The sequence below is a fragment of the Lolium perenne genome, chromosome 5, assembly GCF_019359855.2.
Source record: "Lolium perenne isolate Kyuss_39 chromosome 5, Kyuss_2.0, whole genome shotgun sequence".
NCBI lineage: Eukaryota > Viridiplantae > Streptophyta > Magnoliopsida > Poales > Poaceae > Lolium > Lolium perenne.
The window spans coordinates 1,644,093-1,662,344 of NC_067248.2; the positions used below are offsets into that span (position 1 = coordinate 1,644,093).

The 18,252-nt window shown below is 44.7% G+C and overlaps 1 protein-coding gene across 1 annotated transcript; it reads left to right on the forward strand.

Moving 5' to 3' along the window:
• Positions 1-732: 732 nt before the first annotated feature.
• On the forward strand, positions 733-3,612 carry LOC127319767 (uncharacterized). The gene is made up of 5 exons (XM_051349745.2): positions 733-2,524; positions 2,619-2,756; positions 2,884-3,041; positions 3,181-3,249; positions 3,322-3,612. Exons 1-5 carry the CDS (start codon positions 2,156-2,158, stop codon positions 3,368-3,370), a joined length of 783 nt encoding a protein of 260 aa, XP_051205705.1. The 5' UTR covers positions 733-2,155; the 3' UTR covers positions 3,371-3,612.
• Positions 3,613-18,252: the final 14,640 nt, after the last annotated feature.

The window sequence follows — 18,252 nt, forward strand, 5'->3', positions numbered from 1 at the left end:
GCAGTGTTCTGGGCGCAACTCGGAGACGTTGATGACACCGTCCAGGGATCAGTATGTGAAGGTGACCCAGATGATCTTGGCGTCCATGCTCGGGTTAGCAGTCCAGGCACAGAACCTAGCGAGGAGGTGATGGTCACTAGCGTGGGGTGGTCGTCCATATGATCGAGTGAACATAGCCAAGCGATGATATATGCGGTCAACAATGGCAGGTATACAGGCAGGGAGGTTCTCAAGGTTCTCAAGCTCCAGGTGCACCCGGAACAACGAGACTGCGCCCAGCGCATGATCTAGCGGACCCTAGGGCGCAGCCTTGATCCATTCCTTGCGGAGGACGATGTTGCAATGCTTTTTCACGAGGAAATCCTACATTAAAAAGACTGTCAAAGATGCAGACTATTGAAAGCATGACATCTTATGGAGCAATATGAAGTACTAGGTGAATAAGTGCCTACGGACCAGCCGCTGCATCTCTAAAACCTGCTGATCCGTCTTAGTTATTCTATTATACAGTGTAAGGGATTTATGAAGAATTGCATCTGGCACTGGGATTCAAGGCGTGGGAATTCACTTCATTACTAAGTTTACTATAATGAACAAAAACATCACCAGTTATTCCAGAGATTATATTATTACTCATCTTCGTGTAGCAAAGGTTACATATCAACCAATTGATTCCACAAATAAATTTTCAGCATGAACTTCATGTTTTAATTACCAAATAATGAATTCTCAGAGTGCAAGCTTGCAACACAATGAAAATGGTACTGGTATAAACCAACCTGAAGGGGATATAAAAAATTGAAGGCGAGAAAAAATAGAAGTATTCTGAAATTTTGGGCAAAGTGTGCATGCTTTCACCAGTGATGATGTTGAAGCTCATAACATTATCATCATCGCGTATGAAAGCACCGGAAACCAAATCATAACCCATTAACTATCATAAATTTCACAGCAAAAAATGGTATATGACTGTCACCAGAGCCTCACATATCTTTCTGTCAAACAGCGAGTCTGAGACGTTAAGCAGCTCTATACCAAGCCACCCACCGACAGACTAACTCCTAGATCCAAACAACATTTAGAAGAATCCAGTTTTGGAGGAGCCAGAAGACTTACATGGGAACCCCACCCAATATATATACACGATATCATCCCCGGCTCCTCGGCCACAACACCGGCAGGATGCAGCTCTTCGGAGTTCGGAGGAATGCCATCGAGCCTCTGGCCAACACCGACCCCCATAGGTCTGCAATGGATGTGCCGTCCTCCGAGATGCCCTGTATGCTACATACTCCCTCCATCCTCAAATAAGTGGACATCTAACTCTAAACTTTGTCCACAAAAGAGTGTACTTCTATCTTCATAATGCACTTTAATTGCTTCTCTCTCATCGCACGGAAATCAAACCCAATAATATTAAACACATATTTTTCTTGTTTTCTACATGCACTTAGTCTATTGGAGGTGAAAGAATTAAAGAGGAGAGATGCATGTTTTTAATGTATTTTTTACTCCACTTCATAATTTATCTTGAAAAACCCGCATGTACACTTATTTGTGGACGGAGGGAGTATTTTCTTTCACACCAATCTTAAACTTGTACCTAGAGGCATGAAAATAGAACAATGGACCAATACTATAATGATGCCCATATGAACGGTTTTACATCTACGTTAATATTGCGTTCTACATACATCTTCAGGGGAGCTTCATGTAAGATCACAATTTAAATTATTATGAGATCACAATTTACATACATCTCCCGCTGCAGCAGCCTGCTCCCGCTGCCACCATCTAGGGTTGAGTGTGTCGTTGGTTCATCGTGCTTCAGCGTTGGGGAGCAGTAGGAGGAAGGAGGCGAGGAGCAACGCGGTACGATGCGGCTATCGGGAGATGCGGAGCACACACGCCGCGGGCGAACGGTTGCCGTAGTCGACGGCGGACGAGGGGAAAACTCGAGAATAAGCAGCGAGCAACCTCGGGATAGGCGGCCGAAAATTTCTCTAGAAGAAAACGAGTGGAAGAGTTTAGGATAGGGATGGGCCCACACACCCATAATGCCAAAGTGATAATTTTCCATGTTGCTTGTAAAACAGTGGAAGAGGACAGTACCGAACTGATTAAGCATTTTGCATCTTTTTTGTAGACAAGAGTGATGGCAATCCACGGCATAGGTCCGCAAAAGTTGTTCGCTATGGCAGCTAAATTCATCGAGCCGCTGCAGGTTTTTGTGGCCGGTGATACTTTAGGATATATCCACGTGTATTCATATGAAAAAGAGGAGAAGCTGCAGAGTTTTAGAGGTCACGCAGAACACGTCACCTTGCTGGAGGTTCACCCCAGTAAGCCATTAGTGCTTTCGGCATCTTGGGACAATGTGATCAAACTTTGGGACTGGAAGGCTGGCTGGCAGTGCATACGGACATTCGAAGGACACTCGGAAGATATTGAGCAAGCAATCAGGTTCAATCCGCATACAGCGGGAAACACTTTTGCTAGTTGTTCAGAGGACTGCACGATAAAGGTTCATTAATTAGTTGGTGAAGATTTTTTTAGTATACGAGCAGTTTCCATATTAATTTTCCTAATAATTTCATACTGATGCTTGAGATTGACAGATCTGGGACATGTATTCTCCTAGTCCTACTCCTGTCGCCTCATTCGAATGCGGTTCTAGACATGCTCGTGGTCTTGATTATTTCAGCCCGGGTGGTGATTTGCAGTATTTGGTTGCACGTTTGTATGGGAGAGCACAGGTATGACATCTTCAATACTGTTTTGTAGTAACACATGCAGAGCTCGCCAAAAAAGAAGCATAATACTACTAATGATGCATGTGTAAATTATTTTGTTGTACCGCCTCAAGCTCCGTGTTTTTACCAGATCTGGGATTTGCAAGAAAAAAAACGTATTAAACGTATCAAGGGATTACAAGACATTGGCTGCAATATTGCTGTGGTTGAAAATCTTTCAGGTCGTCCGATTCTGCTTACGGTGTCAGATGACCACACTGTTTCTTTTTGTGACTCAACTACTCACAGGTAACATTTATATTTCCATACGCTAGTCTTTCACTCAGACAAACATGATTTGCAAAAAAAAAAAAAAAACTCGGACAAACATTGCAAGTGCATTTCCCATTCCTTTTTTTTAATGACGCCATGCTTTACAATTTTGCAGGTATGAGAACTGGGTGAACTTTAATTTGGGACGTGTCCGGGGCTGTGCATACATTAACATGACAAAAAGGTAAACGAATCTCCCATATCATTTAATTTTTTAGATTTGTATCTCTCTAACCGGAGCATCATATGTATATAGCCTCGCCGTCCTATGTGAAAAGGGAATTGGACTAATGGAAATCGATTGATCTTCCACAAAGATTCTCATTTAATGAAGATGATAGAGGTGGTTTTTGACGTTTACTCGGTATACTACTTTGGACGTGTTTGGTTCAGCTTTGGTAACGTAAACATAAACTGTAACAGATAACAGATGTATTAGCTCTGTAAAAGGAAAATCGCTAGTATTTTGTTTGGCTCTGGTGTGTAACGGCACAAGTTTCCTTACCTCTGTTTGGTTCAGCAAGTTGCAGTACATAATCAAGTTATACGGGTAGGTGTGTGATAACTAGTCTTGCGCGCGCGCCGCCGTACGTGGCACACGGCCCTCAGCTCACCTGCTCCGTCGTGTGTTCCTGCCCCTCGACCTGCGCTGCTCCGCCGGCGCGCATCCCGACCACTTCCGCTCGCCCGTCCATTCGTCGTTTGACAGTTCTAGTGCTGCCAGCAGCGGGACCTCATTAGCACCGAGTCAGTGGACCTCGGCTCGCTCCAAAATACACCTCGCTCCTCGCCGTTACTGACTTGGGACGTGGCCGCTGCCATATGGAACTCCAGAAGCAGTGCGAGCCTTCCGCGAGTGGCGCCGCCACGGCTGGTCATCGGGAGATGAACTCATACCTCAAGAAGAACTGGATCGAGAGTGGCGCCACAACCTCCTCCTCCGTCACGCGATCCTGCATCATCTACCCGTGTACATGACATGGTGTCAACCGCGTGTGCTTCCTGTTTCAACAGAACGCGCTCTTGCACCGTTGCACGGACCGGAGCCCTTGCACTTTATATCTGTTGTCGCCTCGATCGTCTAGATTGCGCTTTCAAGATGGGAGAAAAATTCGCTCTTCCTTTCACATGTCTCGGCCGATGTGTGCGGTGAGTCGTCGGAAGGCTCGCCGTCTAGGCTGAAGAATGTGGTATTCTTCAGTGTTCAGTCTGGTACGGGGGGTTTTAGTGTTCAGTACTTCGGCATATCATACTGAATAACGCAGCGGCCTGAGGGTTTATCTTCAGGATGAACATGGAACGCCAATAGACACCCTTCACTAAATGATCTCGAGCTAGAAATTTTCTCTTTTCACCTCATATTTCCAGCTTGCCCGTCAGATATTTCTATTTACTTTTGTGTCTACGGAAAATAAATCCACTGCCATCTATATCAAAATATTTCTGGCTGGTCATGTTAACATGGCGCCCTCCGACAATGCCAAATTCATGTAAACAACACGCCGTTAACTTTGAAAACAACTAAAAACAAGTTCATTACATATCACTGGGGACTTCCCCGAGTCCGAAACTCGTCTTTTTCAGGGATGTTAAAAGTACTGCTGCGACGTGAAATCTTATGCATATGCTGCTGTGGCATATATGTGATCCTGGATATTTACGCGTTTTCTCAGTTTTCACGTTTGAACTTCACTGATTTCTTTTGGATACATATGATTTTCTAGAGATTTTTTCATCATTGGGTGAAGGGGCTCAAATTGTTCTTCCTAGGCAATGGGAACCCAGGATACATTAGTACTGAAATCAAGGCAAAATGCTGAAGTTTAGGCTTTAGGGAGGCATGAGTATTTTTTTTTTACATCTTCCTACACATTACCTAGTACCTACTACTATTGCTCAGCTCTGAATACTTAGATTCTCTGTCGAAGTAACTGTGTTTTGCTCAGCTCTGAAGGCACCTAGGTCCACTGTGTTAGTCACATCATCACCCTATGCGTGGACCTACAAGTTACTGGGTGTACTGCTCTCAGCAGGTGTCTGGACTGGACCAGCTAAAAATTAGTCATCAGATCTGAGAACGCTCACAATGTTTCATGCACAGAAACAACAAATAAGTGTCCTACCCGTGTACACAACCACGCATGCATGAACTGTCCTGAAGAAATAGGGATGGCACTGGCATTGCATGTTTTGTTGATGCATAACCATCATGCATAGCTGGCTGGAGTATCCAGCAGGGTGTTTCCTTCATCAACAACTGAGCTACATGCACATCATCATCTTGGATCTTGGGGATGCCCATGCCCCCAAGTCCAACACAGAACATCTTGAGCACATACTCCCTCCGCCTGCGAATAAGTGTACATCTAGGAAATAGTACTCCCTCTCTCTCAGTTTATTAGGCGTGCACGTGTACATAGGTCATCAATTTGATCTATATAATATAAATTATATAACATAAAAATTATACCATTAGAAAGTATAAAACCTAAAGTTTTTAATGGTATATTTTTTGTAATATATATCTTATGCTAAGTTGGTCATATTGACGACCTAGAGATACGTGCACGCCTAGTAAACTGAGAGAGAGGGAGTAGACAACTTAGTTTTCTCTCATCTTTTATGAGTTTTTATTCTATTAAGTGAAGGAGAGAAATGATGATTGGTGGTTGAAGTGGAAAAGAGGAATAAAGATTGGAGAATAGAGTTGAGAAATGATTACGCGGAGCTAATTGCATTAATTAACTGCATTGGTAGTGTAGATGTACAACTTTTTGCGGACAAATTTTGAAACTAGAAGTAACTTATTTGAGGACGGATGGAGTATGCATGTGCTGTGCGCTTTTGCTTCCTGGGAACATGCCACATGCACAACTTATATGTTCTATGAACATCGTTTTAACTGCAGAATATATGAGCTGGCCGTATTTCTGTCTTGTTTATGTTTCGGATTACAGAAAGGTGAAAAAAAGCTTATAGTTCCTGCAGCGCCAAAAACACAATCTAGCTGACACTCCTTTCCTTTTTATGGTGCAGACTTTATTAAGTGTTGGCCTGATAGAGTGGGCTATGTCGCTCCTCCTAAACCACCCAGCGGCCCTAAAAAGGCGCATGCTGAGGTCGAAGAATCTGTCGGGAACTCCCGCATGGTCATAGTGGAGGATCTGTCCTGACTCCCATCATTACCCGCCCCACTACCGCTGCCGCACCAGTCGTTTGCAGGCTGAGGCTGTATGATCAGTGGCCGCAAATTCTTGTGTTTGACGATGCTGAGCGTGAATGCGTATGCCATCCACATGGGGACACGGCCATTTGCTACCTGTAATTAAAAGATACCACCCATTAACCTAGAGATGATATTTTGCCAGTGGTTCAGACTTCAGAGTATGGCTTCCGAAATGGAAGATAACAACGTGGATGATTACCATGGTCTTCTTTTTTCCTCTAATATTTCATACTATTATTTATATTGGAAGGGGATTCGAATACGCAATACTTCCATGGCGTCGCCAATGGAAGACATCGGAAAAAACGTATTCACTCTCTGGTACAAGATGAAGGGTTGATTGAAGGCCATGAGCAACTCAAATCTTACATTACGAATTATTATAAAGGTTTGTTTGGTCCTCCGAAGGAAAGTGGATTTTCTTTAAACGAGGACTTAACGGATGACATACCCCAAGTATCTATGGAAGAAAATGGTCTTCTAACTGTACCTTATTGAGAGGAAGAGGTTCAGAAGGCAATTTTCCAAATGGAATGTAATAAAGCACCGGGTCCAGATGGTTTCCCAGCTGAGTTTTATCAAACTTTTTGGGATACTATTAAACCGGACCTTCTAGCTCTGTTCAGTGCTCTGCACATGGGACAACTAGAACTATTTCGTCTAAATTTTGGTGAAGTAATCTTGTTACCGAAAGTTAATGAGGCAGAAAGGATTCAACAATATAGACCTATTTGCCTTTTAAACGTAAGTTTCAAGATTTTCACGAAAGTGACCACCATTAGACTTAATACGGTCGCAGATCATGTTATTCGTCCATCACATACCGCTTTCATGCAAGGAAGAAATATCCTGGATGGGGTGGCGGTTTTGCATGAGACAGTACATGAAATGCATACTAAGAAATTACATGGGGTTATTTTGAAATTAGATTTTGAAAAGGCGTATGATAAGGTCAAGTGGTCTTTCCTGCAGCAGACTCTCAGGATGAAAGGTTTTTCTCCTGAGTGGCGTGCTCTAATCAATGATTTTGTGTACGGAGGAAGTGTGGCAATCCGGGTTAATGATGACACCGGACACTATTTCCAGACACGAAAAGGGTTACGTCAGGGGGATCCGTTGTCACCAATGTTATTTAATATTGTAGCGGATATGCTGGCTATCCTGATAGAGCGGGCCAAGTCTGAAGGGAAGATTGAAGGGGTGATTCCACAACTGGTTGATGGTGGTTTATCTATCCTTCAATATGCCGATGACACAATTTTTTTATGGATCATGATCTCGAAAAAGCTCGTAACCTCAAAATAATTTTGGCGGCTTTTGAGCAATTATCGGGATTAAAAATTAATTTCCATAAAAGTGAATTGTTTTGTTTCGGTGATGCCCAAAACAATACGACTCTATATGCGGAGCTGTTCGGTTGCGGGCAAGGCCAGTTCCCTATTCGCTATTTGGGTATTCCGATTCATTATCGAAGACTCACAATTGCTGAATGGAAAATTGTGGAAGAAAGACTACAAAAACGCCTTAGTAGTTGGAAGGGTAAATTGTTGTCCCTGGGAGGAAGACTGATACTCATTAATTCAGTATTAACTAATATGGTACTGTATATATTATCATTCTTCCTAGTACCAAAAGGAATTCTGCATAAACTCGATTATTATCGATCCAGATTCTTTTGGCAAGGGGACAGCGAGAAAAATAAATATCGACTGGTTAAATGGAGTATAGTTTGTAGTCCCAAAGATCAAGGAGAGCTTGGAGTTCATGACCTAGAAGTCAAGAATTCAGCCCTACTAGGTAAATGGCTGTTTAAGCTTCTTACCGAGGATGAGATTTGGCAAACTATTCTTATGAGAAAGTATATGAGCTCGAAGACGTTATCCCAAGTGGTTTGGAAACCGGGGGATTCACACTTCTGGGCTGGTCTCATGGCGGCAAAGAATGTCTTCTTCCCCCATGGTACTTTTTCGATTAAGAATGGAGCACAGATACGGTTCTGGGAGAACATTTGGTTAGACAATGCACCCTTAAGTGAACAGTATCCTGCCTTGTATAGTATTGTTCGTCGCAAAAGTGATACCATTGCCACAGTAATGGCTACATCACCTCCGAATGTGACGTTCAGACGAGTTTTACTAGGACAAAGGCTGGTGGCTGATAACCCACAAGTATAGGGGATCGCAACAGTCTTCGAGGGAAGTAAAACCCAAATTTATTGATTCGACACAAGGGGAGGTAAATAATACTTATAAGCCTTAACAACTGAGTTGTCAATTCAGCTGCACCTGGAAAAGCACTAGTAACAGGGGTGATGTGAAAGCAGCAGTAATATGAGAGCAATAGTAACAAGAATACAGTGAATGAATACGTATGCAATGGCACCAGAAAATAGTTGATACTACTTCCAATGACATGTAGGAACGAGTATATGATGATGAAAGATGGACCGGGGTTCCCAGCTATCTACACTAGTGGTAACTCTCCAATAACAAGTGTTGGGTGAACAAATTACAGTTGGGCAATTGATAGGATTGAAATAGCATTAAGACAGAACATCAAGATTATTAATCATGTAGGCATGTTTTCCATATATAGTCATACGTGCTCGCAATGAGAAACTTGCATAACATCTTTTGTCCTACCAGCCGGTGGCAACCGGGCCTCAAGGGAATCTACTGGTAATTAAGGTACTCCTTTTAATAGAGCACCGGAGCAAAGCATTAACACTTGGTGAAAACATGTGATCCTCATATCTAAGCCTTCCCTTCCAGTTATCCCAGTTGTTGTCACTCTGGGGCCTCGGGTTCCGGACATAGACATGTGCAAACAACTTCTAGATACAATCTAAGCAATAATTATAGAGCTTAAATCTAAGATCATTTCACTCGTGCACCAGTGACAAGCATTAAACACAACAAGATTGCAGCAACAATAACTTCACAAACTTATATAGATAGACTGATCATAATGTAACAATTCATCGGATCCCAACAAACACAACACCGATTACATCAGATGAATCTCAATCATGTAAGGCAGATCATGAGATCATTGTATTGAAGTACATGGGAGAGAGAGTACCAACTAGCTACTGCTAGAACCCGTAGTCCATGGGGGAACTACTCACGGAGCATGATGGAGGCGGTGGCGTCGATGGAGATGGCTTCCGGGGGCACTTCCCCATCCCGGCGGCGTGCAGGAACAGAGATTCTGTCCCCCGAATCGGAGTTTCGCGATGGCGGCGGTGTTCCTGGAGTCTTTCTGGAGTTTCGTCAATTGGTGTAGGGTTTTTACGTCGCGAGGGATTTTATAGGCGAAGAGGCGGCGCAAGGGGGTGCCTAGGGGGCCCACCCCATACCTGGGCGCGCCCCCCCTCCTTGGCCGCGCCGCCAGGTGGTGTGGGGCCCCCTTGGCCCTTCTCCGTCTCTCCTTCGGTGTTCTGGGTCCGTCTCGGTAAAATAGGAGGTTTGGCTTTTGTTTCGTTGAATTCCGAGAATATTGCCCGAACAGCCTTTCTGGAACCAAAAACAACAAAACAGAATCGGCACTGTGGCATCTTGTTAATAGGTTAGTCCCGGAAAATGCATAAAATCATTATAAAGTGTGAGCAAAACATGTAGGTATTGTCATAAAACTAGCATGGAACATCAGAAATTATAGATACGTTGGAGACGTATCAAGCATCCCCAAGCTTAGTTCCTACTCGCCCTCAAGTAGGTAAACGATAAAAAGAATAATTTCTGAAGTGACATGCTACTAACATAATCTTGATCATACTATTGTAAAGCATATGAGATGAATGAAGTGACTCAAGGCAATGATCTATAGTTTGCTGACAAATAGATAATGACTAAGCATATAGCAAAAACTTTTCATGAATAGTACTTTCAAGACAAGCATCAAAAAGTCTTGCATAAGAGTCAACTCATAAAGCAATAAATTCTTAATAAGATGTTCTGAAGCAACACAACGGAAGATTTAAGTTTCAGCAATTGCTTTCAACTTTCAACATGCATATCTCATGGATAATTGTCAACACAAAGTAATATAATAAGTGCAATAAGCAAGCATGTAAGAATCAATGCACACAGTTGACACAAGTGTTTGCTTCTAATATAGAAAGGAGTAGGTAAACTGACTCAACATAAAGTAAAAGAAAGGCCCTTCGCAGAGGGAAGCATGGATTAAATCATGTGCTAGAGCTTTTCAAGTTTTGAAATCATATAGAGAGCATAAAAGTAAAGTTTTAAGAGGAGTTTGTTGTTGTCAACGAATGGTAGTGGGCACTCTAACCCCCTCATCAAACAGACTTTCAAAGAGCGGCTCCCATGAAGGACGTTATCTCTACCAGCAAGGTAGATCATCCCTCTTCTCTTTTGTTTACACATGTACTTTAGTTTTATTTATGGATGACACTCCTCCCAACCTTTTGCTTACACAAGCCATGGCTAACCGAATGACATAGGCATCCCGAATGGGCTTGCCGAAGATAGTACCCGGGGTTTACTGAAGGCCCACTACCCGAAGAAATAAGAAGATTCGGGAGCCCAAGATATATCAAGGAAAGTCAAGAGTTGTAATAGGAAGTGTTATCTGTAATCTGGCGGGATGAGTTAGAAACCGTCCCGGACTCTGTAACTTGTATAGCACGAATCCCTCGGCTCCACCTCCTATATAAAGGGGGAGTCGAGGGACGAAGAAATCATCGAATCATTGTCTACAAACCCTAGTTTTCATAATCGTCGAGTACTTTTCGGCTGAAACCTTCGAGATCTACTTACCCTCTACTTCCAACTAAACCCTAGCCTACAATCCATAGGCATTGACAAGTTGATACCTTGTCAATTGGCGCCGACCGTGGGGATTAGAGGCGTAAGGATCTGATCTCGATGGCACGTTCAAGATCTTCGACATCATCAACTGCAAGCAACACAATGAATCGAGGTAAACAGATCGCTGCTGGTCTTGTCGATTTTGTTCCTCACCCACCCTCCCGTTTGGATGCATATGCGTATCTGGCGGAGCCCATGGAGATGACGTTCGGAAGGTTTCACTTTCGCGTCGAGAAGGAAGGATCGTATCGTGTCGAGGTTCCGATTTCGTCGGGATCGTCGAAGGTCGATTCCGATTTTTCAAGCTATGCGTCGTCAACCGAGTCAGGAGAAGAAGAAACTTCGGCGACACGCTACATCAGCACCAGAACAAGAGAGAAACTCGCCAAGATCTTCAACGACATGTCGTTTGAGTCATCTGCAGACTCATATATAAGCGATGGCTCAAGCGATGTCGACAGTTACGACTTCATCGACAAATCTATCACAGTGGGCAAGGTCTTCATCAATCTCAACGATGATGTCACCAAACCCAACGTAGATCTGAGTACAAAGTATCATCAGATTTACGCCATTGAAGATCAAGAGGAGACATCTGAGGCTTTCGACGATCTGGGAAATCCATACGTCGATCCCTCCAATCTGCGACAAGGCCTGGGCAATAAATACGTCGGGCCAGAGCCGCGAGATAGAGTCCAACTTTCACAAGCAGCGTGGGACAGAGCCGCGAGAGCTATGAACGGCACAGAACCAATGGCTACCACGGCCACACCAGAGGAATTGCAAGCATATCAATATAGGCTCGCACGAGCTGCGAGGGAATTGGAAAAACAGACAGCTGAGTTGAACAGGAGAAAGGAAGCAGCTTCTGCATCCAGCAGGAGAAGGGCAGATCTGAGTCGACAATCTAGAACTTCGGGTGATAGCCACAGGGAGGCTCGGAATAGAGGAAGATCAAGGTTACAACACATACCCGAAGCAGAAAGAGAGCACTTGGTTCAAAACCTCGACATGTCCTTTATGTCGATAGACACAAGAGGAAACATTATCCCTAAGACACCAGAAGCTGGGTATATGGCGACACAAGCTTTTATCCTCGCGTCTAAACCACCTCCAGGCGATCCAAGGGAAACACTATACAATATGGCGATAGCAGGAGTTGGAGCTATGGGGACAGCGTTCGTTTCAACGCCTCCCGAAGGAACAGCAAGGCAAAATAATCCACGACCTGCAGCACCAACGGCGGCAGCCCCTGAAGGACCAAGTGGAGCAAGAGATACGGCAGCACAAGCAAGAGTCGACAGAGCACGACAAAGCAGAAGGGATCATCGGCAATCTCCGGAGCTTAACGACGAAGATATGTGCGGCTTACCATGCTTCACGAGGAGAGTCCGAAAAACTCGAGTCCCCTCAGGATTCAAGTTACCCGATAATTTCAAGAAGTTCGACGGCCTCCAAGATCCAGAGGATTGGCTAGTCGACTATTTGGAGACGGTGAAGCTGACAGGAGGAACCAGGGCAACAGCTATGCAAAGCATCCAGGTACATTTGAGTGGAGCCGCACGATCTTGGATAAAGAAACTCGCTCCAGGATCCATCGACAGCTGGGAAAGTTTCGAGGATGTGTTCGTCAAGAACTTCAGATCCACGTGCAAAAAACCCGCGTCGTTAGAGGAGTTGAGAGCATGTCGACAAAAGCCAGATGAGCCAATGAGAAAGTACATCCAAAGGTGGAATATCATCAAAAACTCGGCAGAAAATATATCTGACGAGAGAGCAATAGATGCGTTTGTCGCAGGAGTCAGGCGTGGAGATTTTGTCGAGGATTTGGGAAGGACCAATCCAAAGACAGTATCCGCGTTAATGGAGATAGCAAATAAATGGGCAGATGGAGAAGACGCTGTCCACAACAAACGGCACAGGTCGCCAGAGGAGGACCGTGGTCGAAACTATCAACCGAGGCGAAGATTTCCTCGGCAGTACCAGAACTACGACGCTCCAGGACAAATTTCGGCAGGTTTTCGGACAAATTCAGGAGGAAGCAACAGAGATGATTACCGGAGAAGCAATGAGCAGCGAGGTGATAACAGGGATGATTCACGCAGCAGGCAAAATAGCGGGCCTAGGTTCCCAAGACCTTTCGTGTCCCCTGAAGAGATGATGAATGGACCGTGCCAGATGCACTTTTTCCTCGACAGCAACGGTAAAAGACAGTCAGGGCACTTGCAGAAAGACTGTCGAAATTTTCAGGCAATGTTGCGGTATGCAGAAAACGCTAACGTGCGGGCAGCACAGAGAAATCCTCGAGAACCTAGAAGCGAGATTCACTTGCCGCCTCCTCCCGCGATTACAGACGACAATCGGCATCAGCTCAGAATAGCGGCAGCACCTGCACCACCACCTTATGTTGATCCTAACTCCAATGGAGCAGTGTCGATGATTCAAAAGGGAAGGCCGTCCAATAGAGCTCAGAAAGTAATCTCACGACAGGTGTTTATGGCAGAGAAAATGCCTCCACCAACAGTTGAGTACCTTAATTGGTCAGGACAAGATATCGGCTTCACAATAGCAGATCATCCGCAGCAAGTTCCTCGACCAGGGCAGTCAGCACTTATTCTGCCAGCAGTTATCGCGGGATTTGATGTCTCTCGAGTGTTCATAGACGGCGGCAGCAGCTTGAACCTTATGTATGCAGATACATTGAGGAAGATGAACATATCCTTAGCAAACTTGAAACCAACAGACACAAGGTTCCACGGCATCACACCGGAGAAACCAAGTTATCCATTGGGAAAGATCAATCTCGACGTTCAGTTTGGGACCCGAAAAAATTATAGAATCGAGAGGCTCGAATTTGAAGTCGTGGATTTTCCATCGCAGTACCACGCTCTGTTGGGACGACCAGCATATGCTAGATTTATGGCGGTGCCACACTATACATACCTGTTGTGGAGGATGCCTGGGCCAAAGGGACCAATCACAGTCAAAGGAAGCTTTGCCTTAGCCGATAAATGCGACAAGGATTTTCACCGGCTGTCAGAAACTTTCGGGATGCAAGCTGAGTACTTGGCGTCAAAAAGCATGACTGATTACGACGTACTACCAGACGTTGGAAGGCCAAACAAAGAATCAACTTTCAGTACCGAGAAAAATTCAAAAGAGGTGCAGATTCACCCGACAGACCCGAAAAAGACGACATCTATCGCAAACGACATGGATATCGCATAGGAAAGCGCGCTCGTCGAGTTCCTCCGTGAGCACTGGAAAATCTTCGCATGGTGTCCAGCTGACATGCCAGGAGTACCCAGGGAACTTGCCGAGCACCACCTAAACTTGGATCCACTAGCGAGACCAATCAAACAACCTTTGCGGCGTTTTTCGGAACCAAACCACAAAGCCATGCTATCAGAAATCAATCGACTACAAGAAGCTGGTTTTATCAAAGAGATATTCACAGAAGCCACATGGGTAGCAAATCCTGTGCTGGTGCCGAAGAAAAACACTAAGGTCCTTCGCATGTGCGTCGACTTTACGTGTCTCAATAAACATTGTCCAAAGGATCACTTTCCCCTCCAGAGGATCGATCAAATTATCGACTCCACGGCTGGATGTGAACGTCTTTCCTTCCTGGATGCATATTCTGGTTATAACCAGATCAGATTGAAAGAAGAAGATGAAGTAAAGACCGCGTTTATTACACCTTACGGCGTGTTTTGCTACAGAACAATGCCCTTTGGTTTAAAAAATGCGGGAGCAACATATCAGAGGATGATGCAGAAGTGTTTGGCGACACAGATCGGGAAGAACGTGCAAGTATACATTGATGATGTCGTCATAACATCAAAAAAGGGGGCAACGCTGATCGAGGATCTCAAGGAAACCTTCGACAACCTTGATAAGTTCTGCCTCAAACTGAACCCGACGAAGTGTTCTTTAGCGTCCCAGCAGGAGAACTTCGGGGTTTCTAGTTTCAGCAAGAGGGATCGAAGCAAATTCCGATAAAATACAAGCTATCGTAACAATGAGGAAGCCAACAAAGTTGAAAGAAATACAACAGCTAATCAAGCGAGTTGCCGCTTTGAGCAGCTTCGTCGCTAGGCTGGGTGAAAAAGCGTTACCATTTTACGCTTTGATAAAGCAAGGAGATAAATTCCAGTGGAACGAAGAAGCCGACAGAGCTTTCGAGGATTAGAAGCGCACAATCTCGACACCACCAATTTTGGTGGCGCCAAAAGAAAGGGAACCTCTCCTGCTGTATATCGCAGCCACGCCCCAAGTGGTGAGCACGGTGCTAGTTGTTGAAAGGGAAGAAGAAGGAAAACTCCACGGCGTGCAGAGGCCAGTATACTTCGTTAGCGAAGTTTTATCGCCCTCAAAACAAAGGTATCCTCAGTACCAAAAGATAGCATATGGAGTGTTCACGACAGCACGAAAATTGCGCCACTATTTTTCGGCACATCCGATCATAGTGGTCAACGAAGCTCCCTTGTCAAATATCTTGAACAACCCGGAAGCTACGGGTCGTGTCTCCCTTTGGGGAATAGAACTTTCCCCTCGGGACATCACGTATGAAAAGAAAAGCAATAAAGTCGCAAATACTGCCGGACTTCATCGCAGAGTGGATGGAGTTGCAAAATACAGGACCTCCAGATTTGTCGAGAACCTGGACCATGAACTTTGACGGGTCCAAAAGACTAGAAGGAGCTGGCGCAGGAGTAGTACTCATATCACCTGAAGGCGACAAGTTGAAGTACATCCTTCGGATGACGTTCCCTAACGCATCTAACAATGAAGCAGAATATGAGGCTCTCATACACGGGATGAAGATGGCGAAAGCCTGCGGCGCAACTCGATTAAAATTTTTTGGCGACTCACAGTTGGTGGCTCAGCAAGTTATGAACCAATGTGACGCAGTCAATGATAGCATGATGGCATACAAGGAGGTGTACAACGAGCTCGAGAAGTTGTTCGATGGATGCGAAGTAAATCATATTAGCAGATTGAGCAACGACGGCCGACGTTCTTGCAAACATCGGGTCGCAATGCCTTGCAGTCCCGCCAGTGTATTCTCGGGAAGAGATAACAGAGAGGTCCACCAAATCAACAAAATCAAAAAAGAAGGAGAAGAAACCCTCGGGGGCTACCAAGGAAAAGCAAGAAGAAGAAGAAGAAGATCAGGACCTGGTCATGATGATACAGACACCGTGGATGCAGCCGTACATATCATACATCCTCAGGAAAGAAATACCCGACGATCCAGTTGAGGCAAGGCGAGTAATTCGACGCTCCAAAGCTTTCACGGTGGTCAAAGGAGAACTGTATAAGCGAAGTATTTCAGGCGTCTTGCAAAGGTGTGTTACACCCGAAGAAGGAAGAATAATTCTGAAGGACGTACACGAAGGAATATGTGGCCACCACGCGAGTAGTCGAGCTATTGCAGCCAAGGTCTTTCGGGCAGGATTCTACTGTTGACAGCAATCGAGGACGCCAAGGACATAGTAAGAACTTGCGATGCGTGTCAAAGGTTTGCCGCAAAACCTCACTCTCCAGCAGCAGAGCTAGCACCAATACCATTGTCATGGCCCTTTGCCCAATGGGGACTTGATATGGTAGGCAAGTTACACAAATCCTGGCCAGGAGGAAAGGAGTATATGCTAGTAGCTGTCGACAAATTTACAAAGTGGATAGAAGCGAAGCCGATAAATTCACCAGACGGAGCATCTGCAGTAAAATTCGTAAAAGGCCTCGTCTTCAGATTTGGAGTACCCCACAGCATCGTCACAGACAATGGCAGTAACTTCACATCCAACGAATTCAAAGATTATTGCAAGGAAGTAGGTATCAAGCTGCACTTTGCATCAGTTGCACATCCTCAAACCAATGGGCAAGTCGAGAAAGCCAATGGCATCATTTGCAACGGCATCAAGAAACGCCTGTTAGGACCACTGGAAAAAGCTCGGCATACCTGGCCAGAAGAACTACCAAGTGTGTTGTGGAGCATCCGAACAACACCAAATACGGCGACACAGGAGACCCCGTTTTTTCTAGTCCATGGAGCAGAAGCAGTACTACCAATCGAGATAGAGCACAACTCTCCACGTGTCGTCGAATATGACGAAGAAGTGTCGAGAAAAGCACTAGAAGACGACGTGGACGCACTTGATGAAGCCCGAGACGAAGTATTGTCTCGGGTAACCAAATACCAACAGGACTTGAAGAATTACCACAGTCGACGTTTGCGGCCAAGATCTTTTCAGGTGGGAGACCTAGTTCTTCGGCTCACGCAAAAAAGTCATGAAAAACTCGAGTCACCATGGCTTGGCCCTTACATTGTCACGGAAGTAATCGGAGGAGGAGCATACAGGATAAAGGACAAGAAGACAGGGGTGGAGGAGCCAAACCCCTGGAACGTGGCGCAACTCAGGCGGTTCTACGCCTAGAGTCGAAATATAGTCCTTGTAAAACTTCAATATACTGAAACGCCCGCGAGTTTTCAGACGCACTCTTTTCCTTTTTCGGGGCACCGAGTGGGGCCGGAGAAGGTTTTTAATGAGGCGGGCTCGCGGTGCTGCAATATAATAAAGATAGTGTCAATATATCTTTCTCTTTATCGACATGTTCAAAGTCTTCGCTCCGACGAATTTCAATATAGTCCATCAAAAAAAAAAAAAATCTTGCCTTGGTATTAAAATACCTCGTGAGTCAGTAAAAATACAAAATAGTACTCAATAAAGAAGCTCGGGGGCTCATATTCGCCATAAATATATAAATGCCTTGGTTCAAAACCTCGCAAATATACAAATATAGTAAAGAGTCACCGAGACACTCGGGGGCTAGACAAACATAGAAATATAGTGGTTGCTTCACAATATAATCATAGTCATGGGTTACAAAAAAGAAATATCTACAAGAGGAAAATAACTAGTCTTGATTCAATATGTCATCAAGAGTAACTCTGTTTTCTTCAGGAGCAGCGCCAAGAAAATCGGCATAATGGCCATCGGCAAAAAAGTCGGCGTCCATCCGAAGAAGGTCCTCAATCATTTCTTCGGCTACAGGCGTAACCTTCGTGTTAATCCTATCAACACCAACTCTTCGACGTTCTACCTTTTGATGAACTTTCGCGACA

What these genes read in the sequence shown, in the direction of transcription:
- LOC127319767 (XM_051349745.2), top strand. Translation starts at nt 2,156, where the DNA reads ATGGCAATCCACGGCATAGGTCCGCAAAAGTTGTTCGCTATGGCAGCT. An exon ending in CAGAGGACTGCACGATAAAG is followed by an intron (nt 2,525 to 2,618) that starts GTTCATTAATTA and finishes TGAGATTGACAG; the next exon opens with ATCTGGGACATGTATTCTCC. An exon ending in TGTGACTCAACTACTCACAG is followed by an intron (nt 3,042 to 3,180) that starts GTAACATTTATA and finishes ACAATTTTGCAG; the next exon opens with GTATGAGAACTGGGTGAACT.